Below are 16,380 nucleotides of genomic sequence, written 5' to 3'. Positions count from 1 at the left end.
AACATTTCCAAGAACTCATTCTTAGAGACCAATATTCTCAGATACCAAAACCAGACAAACATCACAAGGAAAAGAAGACTAAAGAACAAAATGCCTTATGAATATAGCTATAAAAAATAATCAACAAAATATTAGCGAACTTAATCCAGAAGCATATAAAAGGATTTTTTACCATGACCAAGGGAAACTTATCCCAGGAATGCAAGATTGGTTTAATATCAAAAAATCAATTATTATATTCTACTTTAAAGGGGTGATTTTATGACATGTGAATTGTATCTCATTAAAGCTGTTATTTAAAAATATAGCCATTGTGCTATTTTCTCCCTTCTACAGGTTTCTCTTAACAAAGAAGAAAAGCAGTATCTGTTTCACAGGAAGAGTGAAAGAAGATGAATTATATTGTACCCCTTTCTGTAAAACTGAATGATGGACGCTTCATGCCTACACTGGGGTTGGGCACCTCTGCTTCTACTAAGGTAGCCATATGGTATTGGGCATGGAATGGCATTAGGTAGCAGACATGGTTCCTGACCAGAACCAGTCACTGTGAGTTTGGGAAATTCATGTGGGTCTCACTTTCTTCATTTGTAAAACACTTCTCTTCAGGTCACGTTACTCTGTGCATTAAGTCAGTGCTTTTAAAATTTTAGTAGAGCTATAAACACTTGAGGATCTTATTAAAAATGCAGATTTGGAGGCCCTGCCCCCAAAGTTTCTGATCGAGTAGGTCTGGGGCAAGGCTCTAAAATTCACACTTCTGATGAGCTACCAAGTGATTCTGATGCTGCTTGCTCAGGACTGCACTTAGAGTGGTGCTGTATCAGGGTCATCTTTCAGAATTCAGCGGTGGGTAAGTCTGTTTTTGCTACTCTCATTGGGTGTCTAGTTGTAGCCATTTCACAATATATTACGATAAACGAAATCCAGTTGCCATGACTACCATATGTCAGAAACTTCACAGCAAACTTGCTTGTGAGGAAGTCGCTCTGTGATTTTTAATGTCCACCACTAATCATAGACTATCTAGAGAAAGCTTTGTGGCCAAGGGACTTGGAGTCAGAGGGACAGGATTAGAGGGAGTGTGATGGTCTGGGGTGAAAACAGTCTCCTACAGATCTGGTTGTTAAGACTGTGCCACGGGGAGAGCCAAGTGGCACTTGGAAATTTTCCCTCTCTGTGGAAGACTGAACTCCGTGCACATTTCTGGATCAAATGCTGCAAACTTACAAGGGCACATCTCAGTGGTTCTTGGTGAAGAAGTTTACAATTGTTTAGAAAAGTCGTAGGATTGATTTACCGACATTAAAGGCACATGGTGTATTATATTGAGGGCTATGAGCAAAAAGGCTGGCAGGAAGTTCTGCTTTTGCCTTGACTTGGCTCTAACCTGTGGACAGTCAGTGAATCTTTATGGAACTCAATTGACTTATCAGGAGTTGGAAATCAAAAAAAAATATACCCAAGAGGCATTTTAATTACTGAGTGAGGTACAGGAGGTGGTAATGCAAAGAGAACAACTGTGGATGACTTCAAGAGTCCAGACTGGTGGGCCAGAGAACAGTAGGCACCTAAGAAAGATAATAAAGTTTTGAAGGAGAAAGTGTCACCTAAGAACCAGCTTAGCAACCAAAAAAAGAATTATGAGACATTTTTGAGTGGAAAAAAAATGTTTATATTCTTTTTCATTTTTGTCCTTCCTCAAATGTTCTTTGAGGAGTTTTTCCAAGTTTAGGTAAGTAAATCACTAATTTATTGTGTGTAAAGTTGTATCTTTGCATTGCTAGATAATTATTATCATTGGATATCTGGGTTGAAACCAATTTAGTAATCTCTTATAGAATTAATTAATTTAAGAATGTAAATCTATAGATTGTGTAAATCCATAGATCATGTAGATAGTATAAATACACAGAGTGTGAAAACCTGTGACATGCTGGGTCTAGCTCACTTAGACTCACAAGAGTCTTATGAACATCTTTTCCTAATTTTGGAAGCTTAAAATTAGGAAATATGGCAATATATACACCATAGAAATTGGAAAATACAACAAACCAGGACTTCTCTTCTTCAGATGGTCAGTTGTTGAATATTCATCACTGTTTATAACTCAGCATTTAGCTTTGCCACCTCTAGCTCTTAGTCTTTAGAAAAGCAATAGGTTCTGTTGAATAGCTCTGCTTATGGAATTGGTCATCTATTCCTGAGTTGAGTAAGTCTTTATCTTTTTATACTCTTCTAGGTTGCTAAAGGCAAGGTAGAGGAGGCCATCCAGATAGCAGTTGATGTAGGCTACCGCCATATTGACTCAGCTTACATATATCTAAATGAAGAGGAGGTTGGGCGGGCCATCCGGAAGAAGATCGCCAATGGCACTGTGAGGAGAGAAGACATATTCTATACGTCGAAGGTGCTGCATACAGTTACATCTGTACCTGTGGGAAGCTCACTCTTAGCACTCTTAGTTTCTTGGCAAATTTTTCTTCTTACTGGTTTGATCTTCATCCAATGAGACCTTGCACCTAAAAAGGCTGGTTAGGAATGTGGATTCTGTAATCAGACTTTTACAATTAGATCCAGGCTCTTCCACCTCCTGTATGTGTGACCTTGGACAAACTACCTAAACTCTGTCCCTCTGTTTCCCAAGCTGTAAAATGAAGATATTATTAAATATCATTTACTGAACAGGATTTTCATGAGTGTTAGGTTAAAAAAGTACACATAAAGCTTGTAGAAAAGTATTTGATACATTTTAAATGCTTGAAAATGCTGGCTGTTATTATCATCATACTTTTTAAAACTCAGGAATGACTTGGGTTTTCCAACTCTGCTCTACTTGAGTTGTGACAATGTGACTTGATCTTTAGCCATAGTTTGAGGTAATGTGATTTAGTCAGAAAATGTAAGCTTTGGAATCAGATGAAACTAGGATCAAATTTTAGTTCTTTAATATTCTGTTTGACTTTGTGAAATTCCTTAACCCAAAAGTAGTTTTTTAACCTCTCTGAGCCTTAGTCCTCACGTCTCAAGCGATTATGTGGTCAATGCATATTTATTTCTTATCTTTGTGTAGTAGGAATAATAATACCTCAGAAATGATATGACGATGAAATTAATGTTTTTGAAAGTACTTATGTACTTCTTAAAAAATTCTTGAGTTATTTTCTCCTAATATCCTTCATATCCATTCACATCATATCTAAAACAAGTAGAAGAACTTAGATATTTAAGTCAGATTGAAAAGGAAGCCCCCAAGGAATTTTTCCCCGTGTTTAGTCAACTGACGGCTGCTATGAAGGAAAAAAAAGCCACATTTAAACTTGAGGTGAAGGAAAGATCGAGTTGAGGCCCATGCACGTGAATCCTGTGCAAGTCTATAAAGGGACATTCCTTCTAGACCATAAATGTGACATATGACTGTTTTCAGATGTGGTGTAGCTATAGCACCAGCCTTCTCACATTCATTTTTTAATTCTCCTTTAATTTGTTTCTTTCATTTTAGTTATTTTGATAAATTTTCCCCTGGATTATTACTTCTTAAAATAAAGTGACTAAATTACTCCCAGAAAAGTTCCTCCTGGGCCTTTCTTTGGAAAATCACTTGGGGTTCTTGTCCGGCAGCCAATTCCCAGTCTGGTTTCCAGATACTGTGTTTGGGCTAGAACCCGGGAATATGTTTTATACAAACAAATCCAATAATTCTTTTACATTCTAAAGTTTGAGAACCTCTGCTGTCAAATCATATTTCTATTTTCTACATCTATTGCCCTAATTTAGGATGAAAATGCGCTACGATGTTAAAGAGCTCAGGAGCTTCACTGGGTAACATGTCGCTTCTATTCTACTATAAGAGGGATTTTGGTTGCTGATGTGGTTTATTTGCCATTTCATTATTCTGTCCTAAGGATTTTTGAAGAAATAATCCCACATGGCTTCTCTTTCAACTCTTGCAGGTGTGGAGCACCTTTTTTCATCCAGAATTGGTCCAAATGTGCCTGGAAAGATCACTGAAGAAACTTCAGCTGAGCTATGTGGATCTCTACCTTATTCATCTCCCAGTGTCTTTGAAGGTTAGCACCAGTTGTTTTACTTTGATGATCCATGTAAAAAGTAGTTGCTGAATACAAAAGAACACACAGTTTGTGAAGACGAGAAGAACAGAATACTTTAAGACCGACTGTCTCTCTCTCTCTTTTTTCTGAAGACTGTTTCCACCTCAGTTCACTACTTCAGCTCCAGAGTGACAGGGGTCACTGGTGCCAACACCTCTACTTCAATCTTGTGGATGTGCCACCTATTTTTAAGTTCTTGTGCTCTGGAATCTCAGCCTCTTGCTCACTGATGTCTGTTGAGGAAGAGAAAGTTTAATGCAGATGAGACTCTGCATTGAGATGCTGACAAGTTACTGACAAGGGAGAGAGTTCTTCGCCAGGGCCTAGGACCAAAGGGCCCACTGGGCATGGCACCACTCTGGGCTCTGTCCTGGGAGTCTTAAACTTTTAGCACTTAGAAGCATTTCTAAGAAATGTGTTTACTCAATGTACTTCCTTTGCCTTTAGACTAACTTTACAAATCCTTTCAAGAATTAAGGACAAATTGTTCCATTGGTCTCAAGGTCTCTAGGCCCCAAACAGCTTGGCTGAGGCCAGACAGAGCTTTCTACAAGCTCCCCTTCTTTTCTGTGTTCCAGCCTGGGGAGGACATTTTGCCAAAGGACACACACGGAAAAATTATTTTTGACACCGTGGATCTCTGTAGCACATGGGAGGTGAGTGAAGCTCCAGACAGGTCATGTCCCTGCACCTTGGGGGATTCAGGAAAAGGGGCATCTGGTCCAATTCTGCCTCCTGTTCAAACTCAGGAGAGCCCCTGAATGTCCCTCTGCTTCTGTTGTCACATATCATTCACTTAATCACCCAACAAGTATTTATTGAGTGTCTAGGTCTATCACGCTCTACTCTGTGCACTCAGGCTACATCAGTGAACAGAACCAAGATCTTGGCCCATGAGGTAGGTGTCATGGGAGCAGCAGATAAAGCTGAATGAAGGACAGAGAGTGCCAGCATGGGTTTGGGGCACAGAGAGGCAATTAAAAAGAGAGTGGCAGAGTAGGCCTCTTTGAAAGGGTGACATTTGAGCAAAGACTTGCGGTAGATGGAGGAGTTGATTGTATGGGGAAAGAGTGATATAGGCAGGAAGAGAGCCAAGGCAAAGTTCTTAAGAGGGGAGAGACATTGCCATGTTTAAGGAATAGCAAGGGGACAGAGGAGACTGGGACAGAGCGAGTGAGGTGGATGGAAGGAGGACCTGAGGTTAGAGAGAACAGGGAGCAGAGGTCTGGCAGGTGGTCTTCCTGCCTTCATGCTGCACCTGGCTGCACCCCCTGTGCTTCTGGCACTTGTTTTATCAATCCTCAATCACGTTTTTCTAGGCATTCACTAAAGAGTGTGCTGGCTCCTTTAGCTCTGTCTTGGTCTGTTGAGGAAGAGAAAGTTTAATGAGGATGAGACTCTGCATTGAGATGCTGACAAGTTACTGCCAAGGGAGAGAGTTTCTTTTCTTACTCTATCTTCTTACCCATTTTTTCCCTATTACTTTAGTTTTTCTCTTACTCAGTCAATCCCTGCCTCGTTGGTTGACATCTGTACCTTGAAATACTATGCCTCTCCCAGTCTCCCATGCTCCCACCCCCAGCCCCACCCTTAGCGTGCTAACATTTATTTCTTTCTCTAGCCTGTGACACAGGTTATGCCTCATAAACCCTTCCTCCCCAGGCCATGGAGAAGTGTAAGGACGCAGGATTGGCCAAGTCCATCGGGGTTTCCAACTTTAACCGCAGGCAGCTGGAGAAGATCCTGAACAAGCCAGGGCTCAAGTACAAGCCTGTCTGCAACCAGGTGAGCACCACCCATCTGCCCTGCCAACTTCTTCTTGCTCTGCTATTCAGCTTTCTCTTTCCTCAATTTGATAAGGCCATCGATGACATTCCCCTCTCATGTATTTTACTGTGGAACATCAGATGCTTCAAGAGAACAGAACACATTTCAAATTACTGAAGATAGTGCCCAAGGCCATTGCACTTTATAAAAAACATCTAAGGGTTTTTTGTACTTAGAGTATAATCTACTAGGTATTGTGGTGGTTGGTCCTTGAAGTTGGAGCTAGCAAATGACTGACAGCCACTTCCCATCACATGAAACGTCAGTAATTTTGGAACACTTGCGTGTAAAAGAAAAGGTGTGATTCATCTTTAAGTTTGACAACTCCTTTAAGTGCTGTGCCATGAGATGACCACTGACCCTCTCGATAGTGGAAAAATCTCTCCCAAACTTGTGAAAAGCTACTGTTTTTAAAAGACTACTCTGAAGATGGATAATGGTGATGGTCGTAGGACCATGTGAATGTGCTTAATGCCACTGAAATGTCCACTTAAAAATGGTTAAAATGGTAAAATATATGTTGTGTACATTTTACTACAATAAAAAATTAAAAGTAAAATATTTTTAAAGTCTACTTATTAAGGTAAACCCACTTAAATGGGCAGCACATAAACGGCCCTATCTTGGAGGATTATGAAAGAAGTCGTATGAGTATAGGAACGATGGACAATACTTCTGCGCTGTGGGAGGCTCACACTTTGCGCAGATGACCACTCCTTTTAAACATCTTACATGCAGATGGAGTGAGGACAAGTCAATCCATGTATTATTAGTAAGGCTGATTTTTAAATTTTTTGGATGAAAAATACAAGTAGGAATTCTAAAAAGTTTTCTTTTGTGTCCCCTGGGAGGTTTACCTCCACTTTAGGCATCATCAATATAGAGAAAGAAAAAAAATGGTTTTGACTACAGTACTTGGTGAAGAATCAAAAGGGAAGCTAGACCCTACCCTGAGCTCTAAAGGGTGAAAGGAATTTGGCCAAACGGAGGCTGACTGGTTGTGAGGAAGATGGCATGGCATGGAAAGCTTGAACCAAAGTAGGGTTCATTACCATCTGTGCAGCAATCTGGTCATAGTAAGAAATTAGCTCAGGTGAAGTGTTACAGGGTCCAGAATTGGTTTTAATCCCTGAATCCTATAAATTACCCTGCCTCCTCTTTAGTGTTCACGACTATTAACAACTAGCAATTTATTTCCACCTGATGATAAAACGGCCAAAAGTGTTTCCAAATCCCTTTCCACACGGGGCAAGACTGAAGCTTGGGGAAGGGCATGGGTGCAATAATTCAGGGTAGGACCATTTTTGGGGGGAGCTTTAAAGATCAAACAAAGACATCACAACATGATGTGGTATGAAGGAGGAAAACATTCCAGTTCCTGGAGCTCCAGGATGACCTGAGGAAAAAGTGACTCAGATTTGAGGGATGATTTCTTTGGAGAAATGTCTGTACAAGTTCTTTGCCATTTTCCAATTGAGTAATTTGTTTATTTATTTATTTATTTTTGCTCTTGAGTTGTAGGAGATTCTTATATATTTTGGATATTAACCCTTTATACCTATAGTTAATAGTATGTTCACTTTAAAATATGTTAAGGATAGATCTCATGTTAAGCATTCTTATTTTTAAAAAAGCCCCACCCCCCCCAAACACAAAACAAAACCAAAACCATAAGCACAGAAGAATACAAGGGAATTTTTGGAGGTGATGGATGTGTTTAATGCATTGATGGGGGTGATGGTATCACAGGTGTATGCGCATGCCTGAACTCATCAAGATGTATACATGAAATGTGTGCATTTTTTAGTATAACAATTATACCTCAATAAAGCTAAAAAATTTTTGAGGGATGATTTTATTGGATCCTAGGGGTAGCGGCATTGAAGAGAAGAGATAAAAATAAGGACTACTGAGATTAAAGAACTAAGAAAGGTAGAAATTGCTTCTTATTATATGCAGACAATAAATGAGCAAGAATCAAAGACATCGCCATAGTTTTTCAGTCTGAGAGACTGAGAATATCTGTTTGTTTTCTCCACCAGTCCTCCAAGAATACTGAGATAATTATTAATGCATGTTGCAATACTATCTCTGGGCTGTAATCCAAAGGAAAGCCTTTGGGAGCTCTGTGGGTACAGCTGGTGGATGATGATCATGAGTTGGCCAATGTTGCTGGTATTCTTGAATATTTTTGATACCATGCAATACAGCAGTGCATGTTCCTGATATATTTGGCTTTGGTGGTCCTGTAATCTAATGCCCCTCCTTGGTATTCTGCAGGTGGAATGTCATCTTTACCACAACCAAAGCAAACTACTGGAGTTCTGCAAGTCCAAGGACATTGTCTTGACTGCATATGGTGCCTTGGGGTCTGACCCAGCCAAGGAATGGTAATAATTTTCATAAAGTTATTTTAAGCATAGATACTATACCTTATTTTTTTAAAATTTATTTATTTTTTTAATTTCAAGATATTATGAGGGCATAAACATTTTGGTTATATTTTATGACTTTGCATCACCCAAGCGAGGATTAGAGGCATGCCTTTCCCCTCTACAATGCTCACCACGTCCATTAGTTGTGAGTTTACCCCTCCAACCCCATAATCCCTGGAGAATATTACTACCATGTGAGCACCATAGTGTTGATCAGTTAGTGCCAATTTGATGGCGAATACATGTGGAGCCTATTCTTCCGTTCTTTTTTTTTTTTGAGACAAAGTCTGGCTCTGTTGCCTGGGCTAGAGTGCTGTGGCATCAGCCTAGCTCACAGCAACCTCAAACTCCTGGGCTCAAGTGATCCTCCTGCCTCAGCCTCCCGAGTAGCTGGGACTATAGGCATGGGCCACCATGCCTAGCTAATTTTATATATATATATATATATGTGTATGTATACATATGTATGTATTTTTTTTTTTTTTAGTTGTCCAGATCATTTCTTTCTATTTTTTAGTAGAGATAGGGTCTCGCTCTTGTTCAGGCTGGTCTCGAACTCCTGACCTTGAGCGATCCACCTGCCTCGGCCTCCCATCTTCCGTTCTTGTGATACCTCACTTTGGAGGATGGGCTCAAGCTCCATTCAGGAAAATATAAGAGGTGCTAGATCACTGTCGTTTCTTATAATTGAGTAATATTCCATTGTATACATATACCAAATTTTAATAATCCACTCATGAATTGACAGGCACTTGGGTTGTTTCCACATCCTTGCAATAGTGAGTTGTGCTGCCATAAACATTCGGGTGCAGATGTCTTTATTATGGAATGTCTTTTGCGTAGATGCCTAATAGTGCTATTGCTGAATTGAATGGTATTTCTATTTTTAGCACTTTGAGGAATCTCCAAATTCTTTCCCACAGAGGTTGCACTAATTTGCAGTCCCACCAGCAGTGTAAGAGTGTCCCTGTCTCTCCACATCCTCGCCAGCATTTGTCGTTTTGGGATTTTTTGATAGAGGCCAATCTCACTGGGGTTAGGTGATATCTAATTGTGGTTTTGATTTGCATTTCTCTATTGATTAGAGATGTTGAGCATTTTTTTATATGTCTGCTGAGATACTATACTTTCTGAAGTCATCTCTCAACTGTCTGGGGAAATTAAAAGTAGACAGTAGGAATAATTTATCTTTGTAAACATTTTACCTAACCCAGACTTACATTATTAATATAAGGACTCAATAAAACATTATTAAATAACAAAATTATTGAAAGCATTTTCTTTTATAAAATTTCAGAATATTACGGAGGTACAAACATTTTGGTTACATAAATTACTTTTGTACCACTTAAGTCAAAGTTATAAGTGTGCCCATTCCCCAGATAGTGTATATTGTACCCGTTAGGTGTGAATTTACCCATCCCCTCCTCCCCCTTCCACATGCTTGATTTCCAATCAATGTTATTTCTATATGTGCACATCAGTGTTGATTGATTAGTTCTAATTTAATGGTTAGTACATATGGTGTTTGCTTTTCCATTCTTGTGATATTTCACTTAGAAGAATGGTCTCCAGTTCCATCCAGGTTAACACAAGAGGTATTAGTTCACCATTTACTTTAAGGCTGAATAGTACTCCATGGTATACATATACTACATTTTATTAATCCACTCATGTATTGATGGGCACTTGGGTTGTTTCCACATCTTTGCAATTGTAAGTTGTAAATATTTGAGTGTAGTTATCTTTTTTATAGAATGTCTTTTTTTCCTTTTATAGAATGTCTTTTTTTCCTTTGGGTAAATACCCAGTAGTGGGATTGCTGGATCAAATGGTAGGTCTATTTTTAGTTCTTTGAGTTATCTCCATACTACTCTCCATAGAGGTTGTACTAGTTTGCAGTCCCACCAACAGTGTACGAGAGTTCCTATCTCTCTGCATAAACACCAGCATTTGTTGTTTTGGGACTTTTTAATAAAAGCCATTCTCACATAAGTTAAGTGGTATCTCATTGTGGTTTTGATTTGCATTTCCCTGATGATTAGAGATGTTGAGCATTTTTTTCATATGTTTTTTGGCCATTAGTCTATCTTCTTTTGAAAAGTTTCTGTTCATGTCTTTTTCCCGCTTTTTAATGGGGTTGATTTTTTTCTTGCTGATTTGCTTGAGTTCTTTATAGGTTCTAGTTATCAGCCCTTTATCGGATATGTAGAAAGCAAATATTTTCACTCATTCTGTAGATTGCCTATTCACTCTAATAGTTATTTCTTTGGCTGTGCAGAAGCTTTTTAGTTTGATCAGGTCCCATTTATTTATTTTTGTTGTCTCTGTGATTGCTTTTGGGGTCTTCTTCATAAATTCTTTGCCTAGGATGATGTCTATAAGAGTTTTTCCAACATTTTCTTCTAGAATTCTTATAGTTTCATGCCTTAGGTTTAAGTCTGTTATCCATTTGAGTTGATTTTTGTGAGTGGTGTGGATCTTGTTTTAGTCGTCTGCATGTAGCTATTCAATTTTCCCAGCATCACTTATTGAATAGAGATTCTTTAGCCCAGTGTATGTTTTTGTCTGCTTTGTCAAAGATCACATGGCAATATGAGGATGGTTTTATATCTGGGTTCTCTGTTCTGATCTACTGGTCTGTGTCTCTGTTTCTGTGCCAGTACCATGCTGTTTTGGTTACAATAGCCTTGAGGTATAGCTTGAAGACCTTAAGCAAATAGAACAAATTGGGAGGCATCAATTTACCAGACTTAAGCTATACTGAAAGCATTTTTGAAATAGCAAATTCTTATACAATAGTTTGTTATTTATTATGATGGTGGAAATTGGGTCTTACTTTGGACAATTGTGTCCTCTTGATTTATTCAATCTTTTACTAAACTTCTCAGAAATACTTAAAAAAAATAATAAAAAAAGGACCTGAGTTTCCTTGCTACCTTACTTTCCTTTTTCCTTCTTCTTTGGGTATAACAAAAGAAATAAAACGGATATTGAAACAGCCAGAGGAGAATAAGGAAGGTTCTAGAGGATTGGCCATCCCTGGCTTGAAGAAGCAGCCTCCAAGTAAAGTGGATATTCATCCTCAAACGTGTAGCATCTCTGCCTTTCCCTTCAGGAGGAAAAAGAACAGCCCAGTTTTCCTGGAGGATCCAGTACTCAATGCAGTTGCTGAAAAGCATGGGCGAACTCCAGCCCAGGTGGCCCTGCGCTATCAGCTGCAGCGGGGATTGGTGGTCCTGGCGAAGAGCTTCAGTGAGAAGAGAATCAAAGAGAACTTCCAGGTACAGAGCAGGGCAGTGGCAGCAGGGGACTGACAGAGGCACATCCTTTGCCATGGATGTGGGTATTTGTGAGGCTGTCAAGGTATGTTTGGGCAAAGCCTGTCTCCTTATACACTCTCTGCATATCAGCACTGTATTTAAGTGTGTTAGCCTCCACCTGCTGCAAGGGAGAGTGTGATGTCTGAAAAGAACACTAAGCAAAGTCAAGATTGGGCTCCAATTCTGGTTTTGCACCTGCATTATAGCCCTGGGTAAATCATCCCTTGACTTCTACAGCTGTAAAGTAAAGGAATTAGATCACATGAGATTTGGGCTCAGAAACCTCTAGGATTCTTTTGCTACAAGGACAGCTACCCAATCAATAAAAGTCTCTGAGGGCAGATTAGAGATGCCAGTCTCAACTATTTGAATGGACAGATTCCCATGACTTTTGCCACTGAATGAATCCCAGGTACATGATAATTGTCTCATAAAACCTACACAAATTCCTACATGAATTTGTGTGCTTGTGAAGAGGAAAAGAAATTGCCTTAGGGAAACTGAATTGGTCCTCTCACATTTCGGATAGGCTTTTGACTTCCATTTGGCACCAGAGGATATGAAAACTCTAGACGGCCTGAATAGGAATATGCGCTATTTCGAACATGCTGAGTAAGTAGCTTGTTGCACTGTAGACAGTGGGGAACAGGACAGTGGAAGAAATTGGCTTATTCCGATCCACGGAAGGCAGAGTCTGTTGCTCAGAAAAGTTGTTGGAAAACATTATTTTCTTCAGAAATTTACTCTAAGGCTCAGGGCTCTTCCCAGACAAGAGTATGAGCAGGACTCAGTGTAAGACGGAGCCCTCTAAACTCTGCACTGCCTCCTGGGGTGTAGAGCCTCAGCACTGGGCTTCACTCCAAACTATATGCTAGAAATTCCCCAATTTCTGTCTCTAATGCAGGCCTTTCTCCTGGTCTCTAGCAGCCTACTGGACAATTCTACTTACTTCCACAGTTCAAACTTACTATATCTAAAATTAAAGCCTTCAGCTTCTCTCTCTCTATACTCATCGTGTTAATACTATAAACATCAGTTTTATGGCACAAATCTCACCCTTACATTTAAGTGACCACCTACCCCTGTTAATTCTATAGCTCAATATTTCTCATGTTTCCCTAATTTCCATCACAAAGCTCACCTTCTCTAATTCGCGTTTTGAATCTGAGTTGGCTCCCTTGCAAAACTGGCCACAGGGGTGAATCTTTAACTCTGGTTTCAGAATATTGTTCAGAACTTTCCTCAAGTTTGTAACTCTAAGTTTTTCAGTAGTAAACAGTAAAAGGGTTTAGAAAATTAGGAAGAAAGAAGGGGAGATGCCAGATATCAATAGAATGGAGGTGACAATGGCAAGAAAAATCCTTTCCAAAGATATACTTTTAATGACCCTTCAAACTTTAGATTCTATGATTTTTTGAAGGCTGTACAAATGGGAGAAATCTGGAAGTTATTTTTTCTGTTCAGTGACATTTAATCATATATGTATGTAAACGTCACAGAACCTGGGAAATGCAAGCCTCTCCCTCAAGGCCTTCTTCAGCAGGAATCAGGGGAGCCTCACAAATCTGTCAGCCCCAGGGAAGACTTCCACTAGCTGTCACTCCTTATCTGCCTTGGGGCTATCATGGTGTTTGCCACTGTTAGTCACCACAGGAGCCTAAAGTCCCTGGTGCCCAAATAGCTGTGTCCATCACCTTGGCATGTTCTCACTGTGCCATCCGAAACTCATATCCAGCCATCAGCAAAACCCTTTTACCCTTGATGTCTATAAATGTTCTCGCTGCTCCCCTGAGCTGCAGCCCTGTTCTTCCTAGCAGCACTGTTTCCTCTTAGTTCTCTGGGGGGCGGGGCAGGGGGGCTGTTCTCTCTCCTAAACTGTTCATAGCGCTAATCTGGAATATTGGGTAGGAAGCCTCTTACCCCTCACTCATCTTCCCAGACCATTCTCTCTCCCCTTTCCTAAGAACACTCCACTCTGGATCTCATGTCGTCAGACTACCCCACCACTTCCCCTCCTTGTTGCAGTCATCAGGACTGCATTCCCGGTCAGTGTGTCTCATCCATGGAAGATTTTAGTTCCTGACTAATTGTCACTCTCTCCAGCAGTAGATCTGTCATCATTTCTTACGATTTCCAGAGAGATGACCTTTCAGTGTTTTGACCTCCTCTCTTCCAATGTGCCCAATCTCTAGTCTAACTCAGCCCCTCAACCCCGTGGTCTCATCCTAGACCTTGTCATTACTAGTTACTATAACCACTCCACAATCTCAATTTTAAATTCTCACACTGCAGTTTTAATCGTTGCCTCCTACATGTCCAGCTCATTTGCTATATTGTCCAATATTTCAATAATGTTTTGATTGCCAGAGACCTACAGCACGTTGATAGTACCCCCTTTTCACGTTGACCCTCACTGTGCCCACCGCCCTTCTTACCTGCTTAGATTCCAGATATAGATTCAACATAACAATGTCCTTGCACCTTCACTCTTGCCATTCCTTCTCATGTTTTTTGCTGGTTTCTCTTCATCAGCTTGAGCTCTCAGTTGTCGAGTGACCTAGAGCTCAACCTGAGAACTCTTCTCTTTTCTCTCTGCACCCACATTCTTGGTGATTTCATCTAGCATCATGCTTTAAACACCATCTCGATATAGACTCTCCATCTTATATCCAGCCCTGATTGAGGTTCTAGACTAAGATTTGTATATCTGTCTACTCAACTGCACTTGGGTGACTACTAAGCATCTCAAACTTACCATGTCTCTTATTGGGCTTATGATGGTATCTGCAATCCCTAGCCCCCACACATACATAGATACACACACGCTCACACAGACACACATAGAGGGATACACATAGCAAGACACACACACACACAGATACACACACACACAGAGACACACACAGTGACATGCACACACACAGAGACACACACACAAACACAGAGAGATGCACAGAGATACATACACAGCGACACAGAGACAGAGAAACACAGTGACACACACACAGAGACACACACATAGAAACACACAGACACACACAGAGACACATACACACACACCCTGAATATGCTCATGTCGAAGTCTTCCTGATCAAGTGGGTGCCCCTGATTGTTCTCCCTGCTTCTGCACTCTCCCTCATGCATAGTAGTCAGAGCGAATAGTTTGAAAAGTAGGCATAATCAGGTGCTCATCTTCTCGATATCTGGCAGCCTGCATCTCACACAGATCTATGAGGGCCAACAGGTACTCCTTCCCCCACCTCTGTGTCCATGCCCTACTACTCTCCCCTCCTGACTCCAGTGCAGTCCCACTGACCTCCTTGCTGTTCATCACATATGCCAGGCCTGTCTCAGGGCCTTTGCACTGGCTATTCTCTTTGCTTACAGAGCTCCTTCTTCAGATAGCTGGATGGGTCATTCCTTTACATTCTTCAGGTATTAACTCATATGTCATGCTGGTGATGCCATCTCTGTTACTTAATTAAAAATGCAGCTCTTCCCAGAACATCCTTTCCCTCTACTCTGCTTTATTTTCCTCCTTGCCACATATGCCTATCTAACATACTACATAGTTTACTGATTTATTTTAATTTTTTGTTTACCACATTAGAGTGCTGGATTCTGAGGGCAGGCTTTTTGTTTTGTTTTTGTTCTTAAGCTACTATCTCCCTGGGTGCTCAATAAATATTGGTTGAATAAATAACATAATAAAATGATAAAGAGGTAAGGGAGTACGGAGATGCAGGAAGTAACCCATAACAATAAATATCAATAATATTAATCAGTAATAATTATTCAATGATTTAGCATTTTCTATCTCAAAATTATTACTTTATAGAATTTACCTTGCTAAAAGGCAAGCTCCCCACTGAAGTGACTTCATCTTATAATCACTGTGTATATCTCTAAGTCTGATATATAATTTTCCCCTAGAAAAGTCACAGATAAATTATTTCTGAGTGCTTGAAAGAAACTGAACAGTGATGTTTTTGTTACTTTTCTCATCATCACCTTAAAATATTTATTAACTGCAAATATTAAATCAGACTGGGCATTGTTTTAAAAGAGACAGAATTTGTTTTTGCCCTCTTTGGAGTTCAAAGTATAAACACAAATAGTTTATCTTCTTAATTTGTAGAATAACTTACCTGTAAACCTGAATATATTCGTATATTTGTTTATGTGTAGGTATATTTATTTTCCACAATGTATTCATGACAGTGTGATACAATGGTTCATGGTTATTGTAAAACTAGTTGGGTCTGTACTTATCTCAAAAAGAAAACTATGTTAATTTTCATGCTTATGCCTAAATTTAACAGAAATCTCTTTTTACTTAGTCCAATAATAGTTAATTGACCAAGACTCTCCCTTTATGTTTTAGATTTGCTAATCATCCAGATTATCCATTTCTTGATGAGTATTAACAACGTAGTCTGTGGTTGCTCCAGAGTTCTTTGATTTTGGTTGATGAATAGAGAACATCTCAAGAATGAGACGTTATCTGGTTTATTCCGTATTGCTCAGCTTGCTCAGTCACAAGTTGGCCTAAGTTCCCGAATTAGGAAGTAAAAGTCTCTAAACCTACTTTTTATTTCCCTAAAGAAAATAAAGATGTACTTTAAACAACTTAACCTACTGCAGCTTTGACATTTATTTGCCTTTTTGTTTTTTTCCTGTTTC

At 39.7% G+C, this 16,380-nt stretch overlaps 1 protein-coding gene across 1 annotated transcript; it reads left to right on the top strand.

Annotated features, from left to right (window-relative positions):
• Positions 1–392: 392 nt before the first annotated feature.
• On the top strand, positions 393–16,124 carry LOC105826913 (estradiol 17 beta-dehydrogenase 5-like). The gene is made up of 9 exons (XM_012664923.1): positions 393–479; positions 2,243–2,410; positions 3,954–4,070; positions 4,691–4,768; positions 5,775–5,897; positions 8,220–8,329; positions 11,493–11,658; positions 12,227–12,309; positions 16,082–16,124. The coding sequence occupies exons 1-9, from the start codon at positions 393–395 to the stop codon at positions 16,122–16,124; spliced, it is 975 nt and encodes a 324-aa protein (XP_012520377.1).
• Positions 16,125–16,380: the final 256 nt, after the last annotated feature.

This window comes from Propithecus coquereli, unplaced genomic scaffold (assembly GCF_000956105.1).
Source record: "Propithecus coquereli isolate 6110/MARCELLA unplaced genomic scaffold, Pcoq_1.0 Scaffold94, whole genome shotgun sequence".
NCBI classification, from domain to species: Eukaryota; Metazoa; Chordata; class Mammalia; order Primates; family Indriidae; genus Propithecus; species Propithecus coquereli.
Note: the sequence above shows the minus strand (reverse complement) of the source record. Positions and strands in the feature narration are given on the sequence as shown.

Bases quoted from the DNA above. Each gene is read 5' to 3' on its own strand.
- LOC105826913 (XM_012664923.1), top strand. From the start codon at position 393: ATGAATTATATTGTACCCCTTTCTGTAAAACTGAATGATGGACGCTTC. The intron at 480-2,242 runs GTAGCCATATGG...ATACTCTTCTAG, and splicing joins GCACCTCTGCTTCTACTAAG to GTTGCTAAAGGCAAGGTAGA. The intron at 5,898-8,219 runs GTGAGCACCACC...GGTATTCTGCAG, and splicing joins ACAAGCCTGTCTGCAACCAG to GTGGAATGTCATCTTTACCA.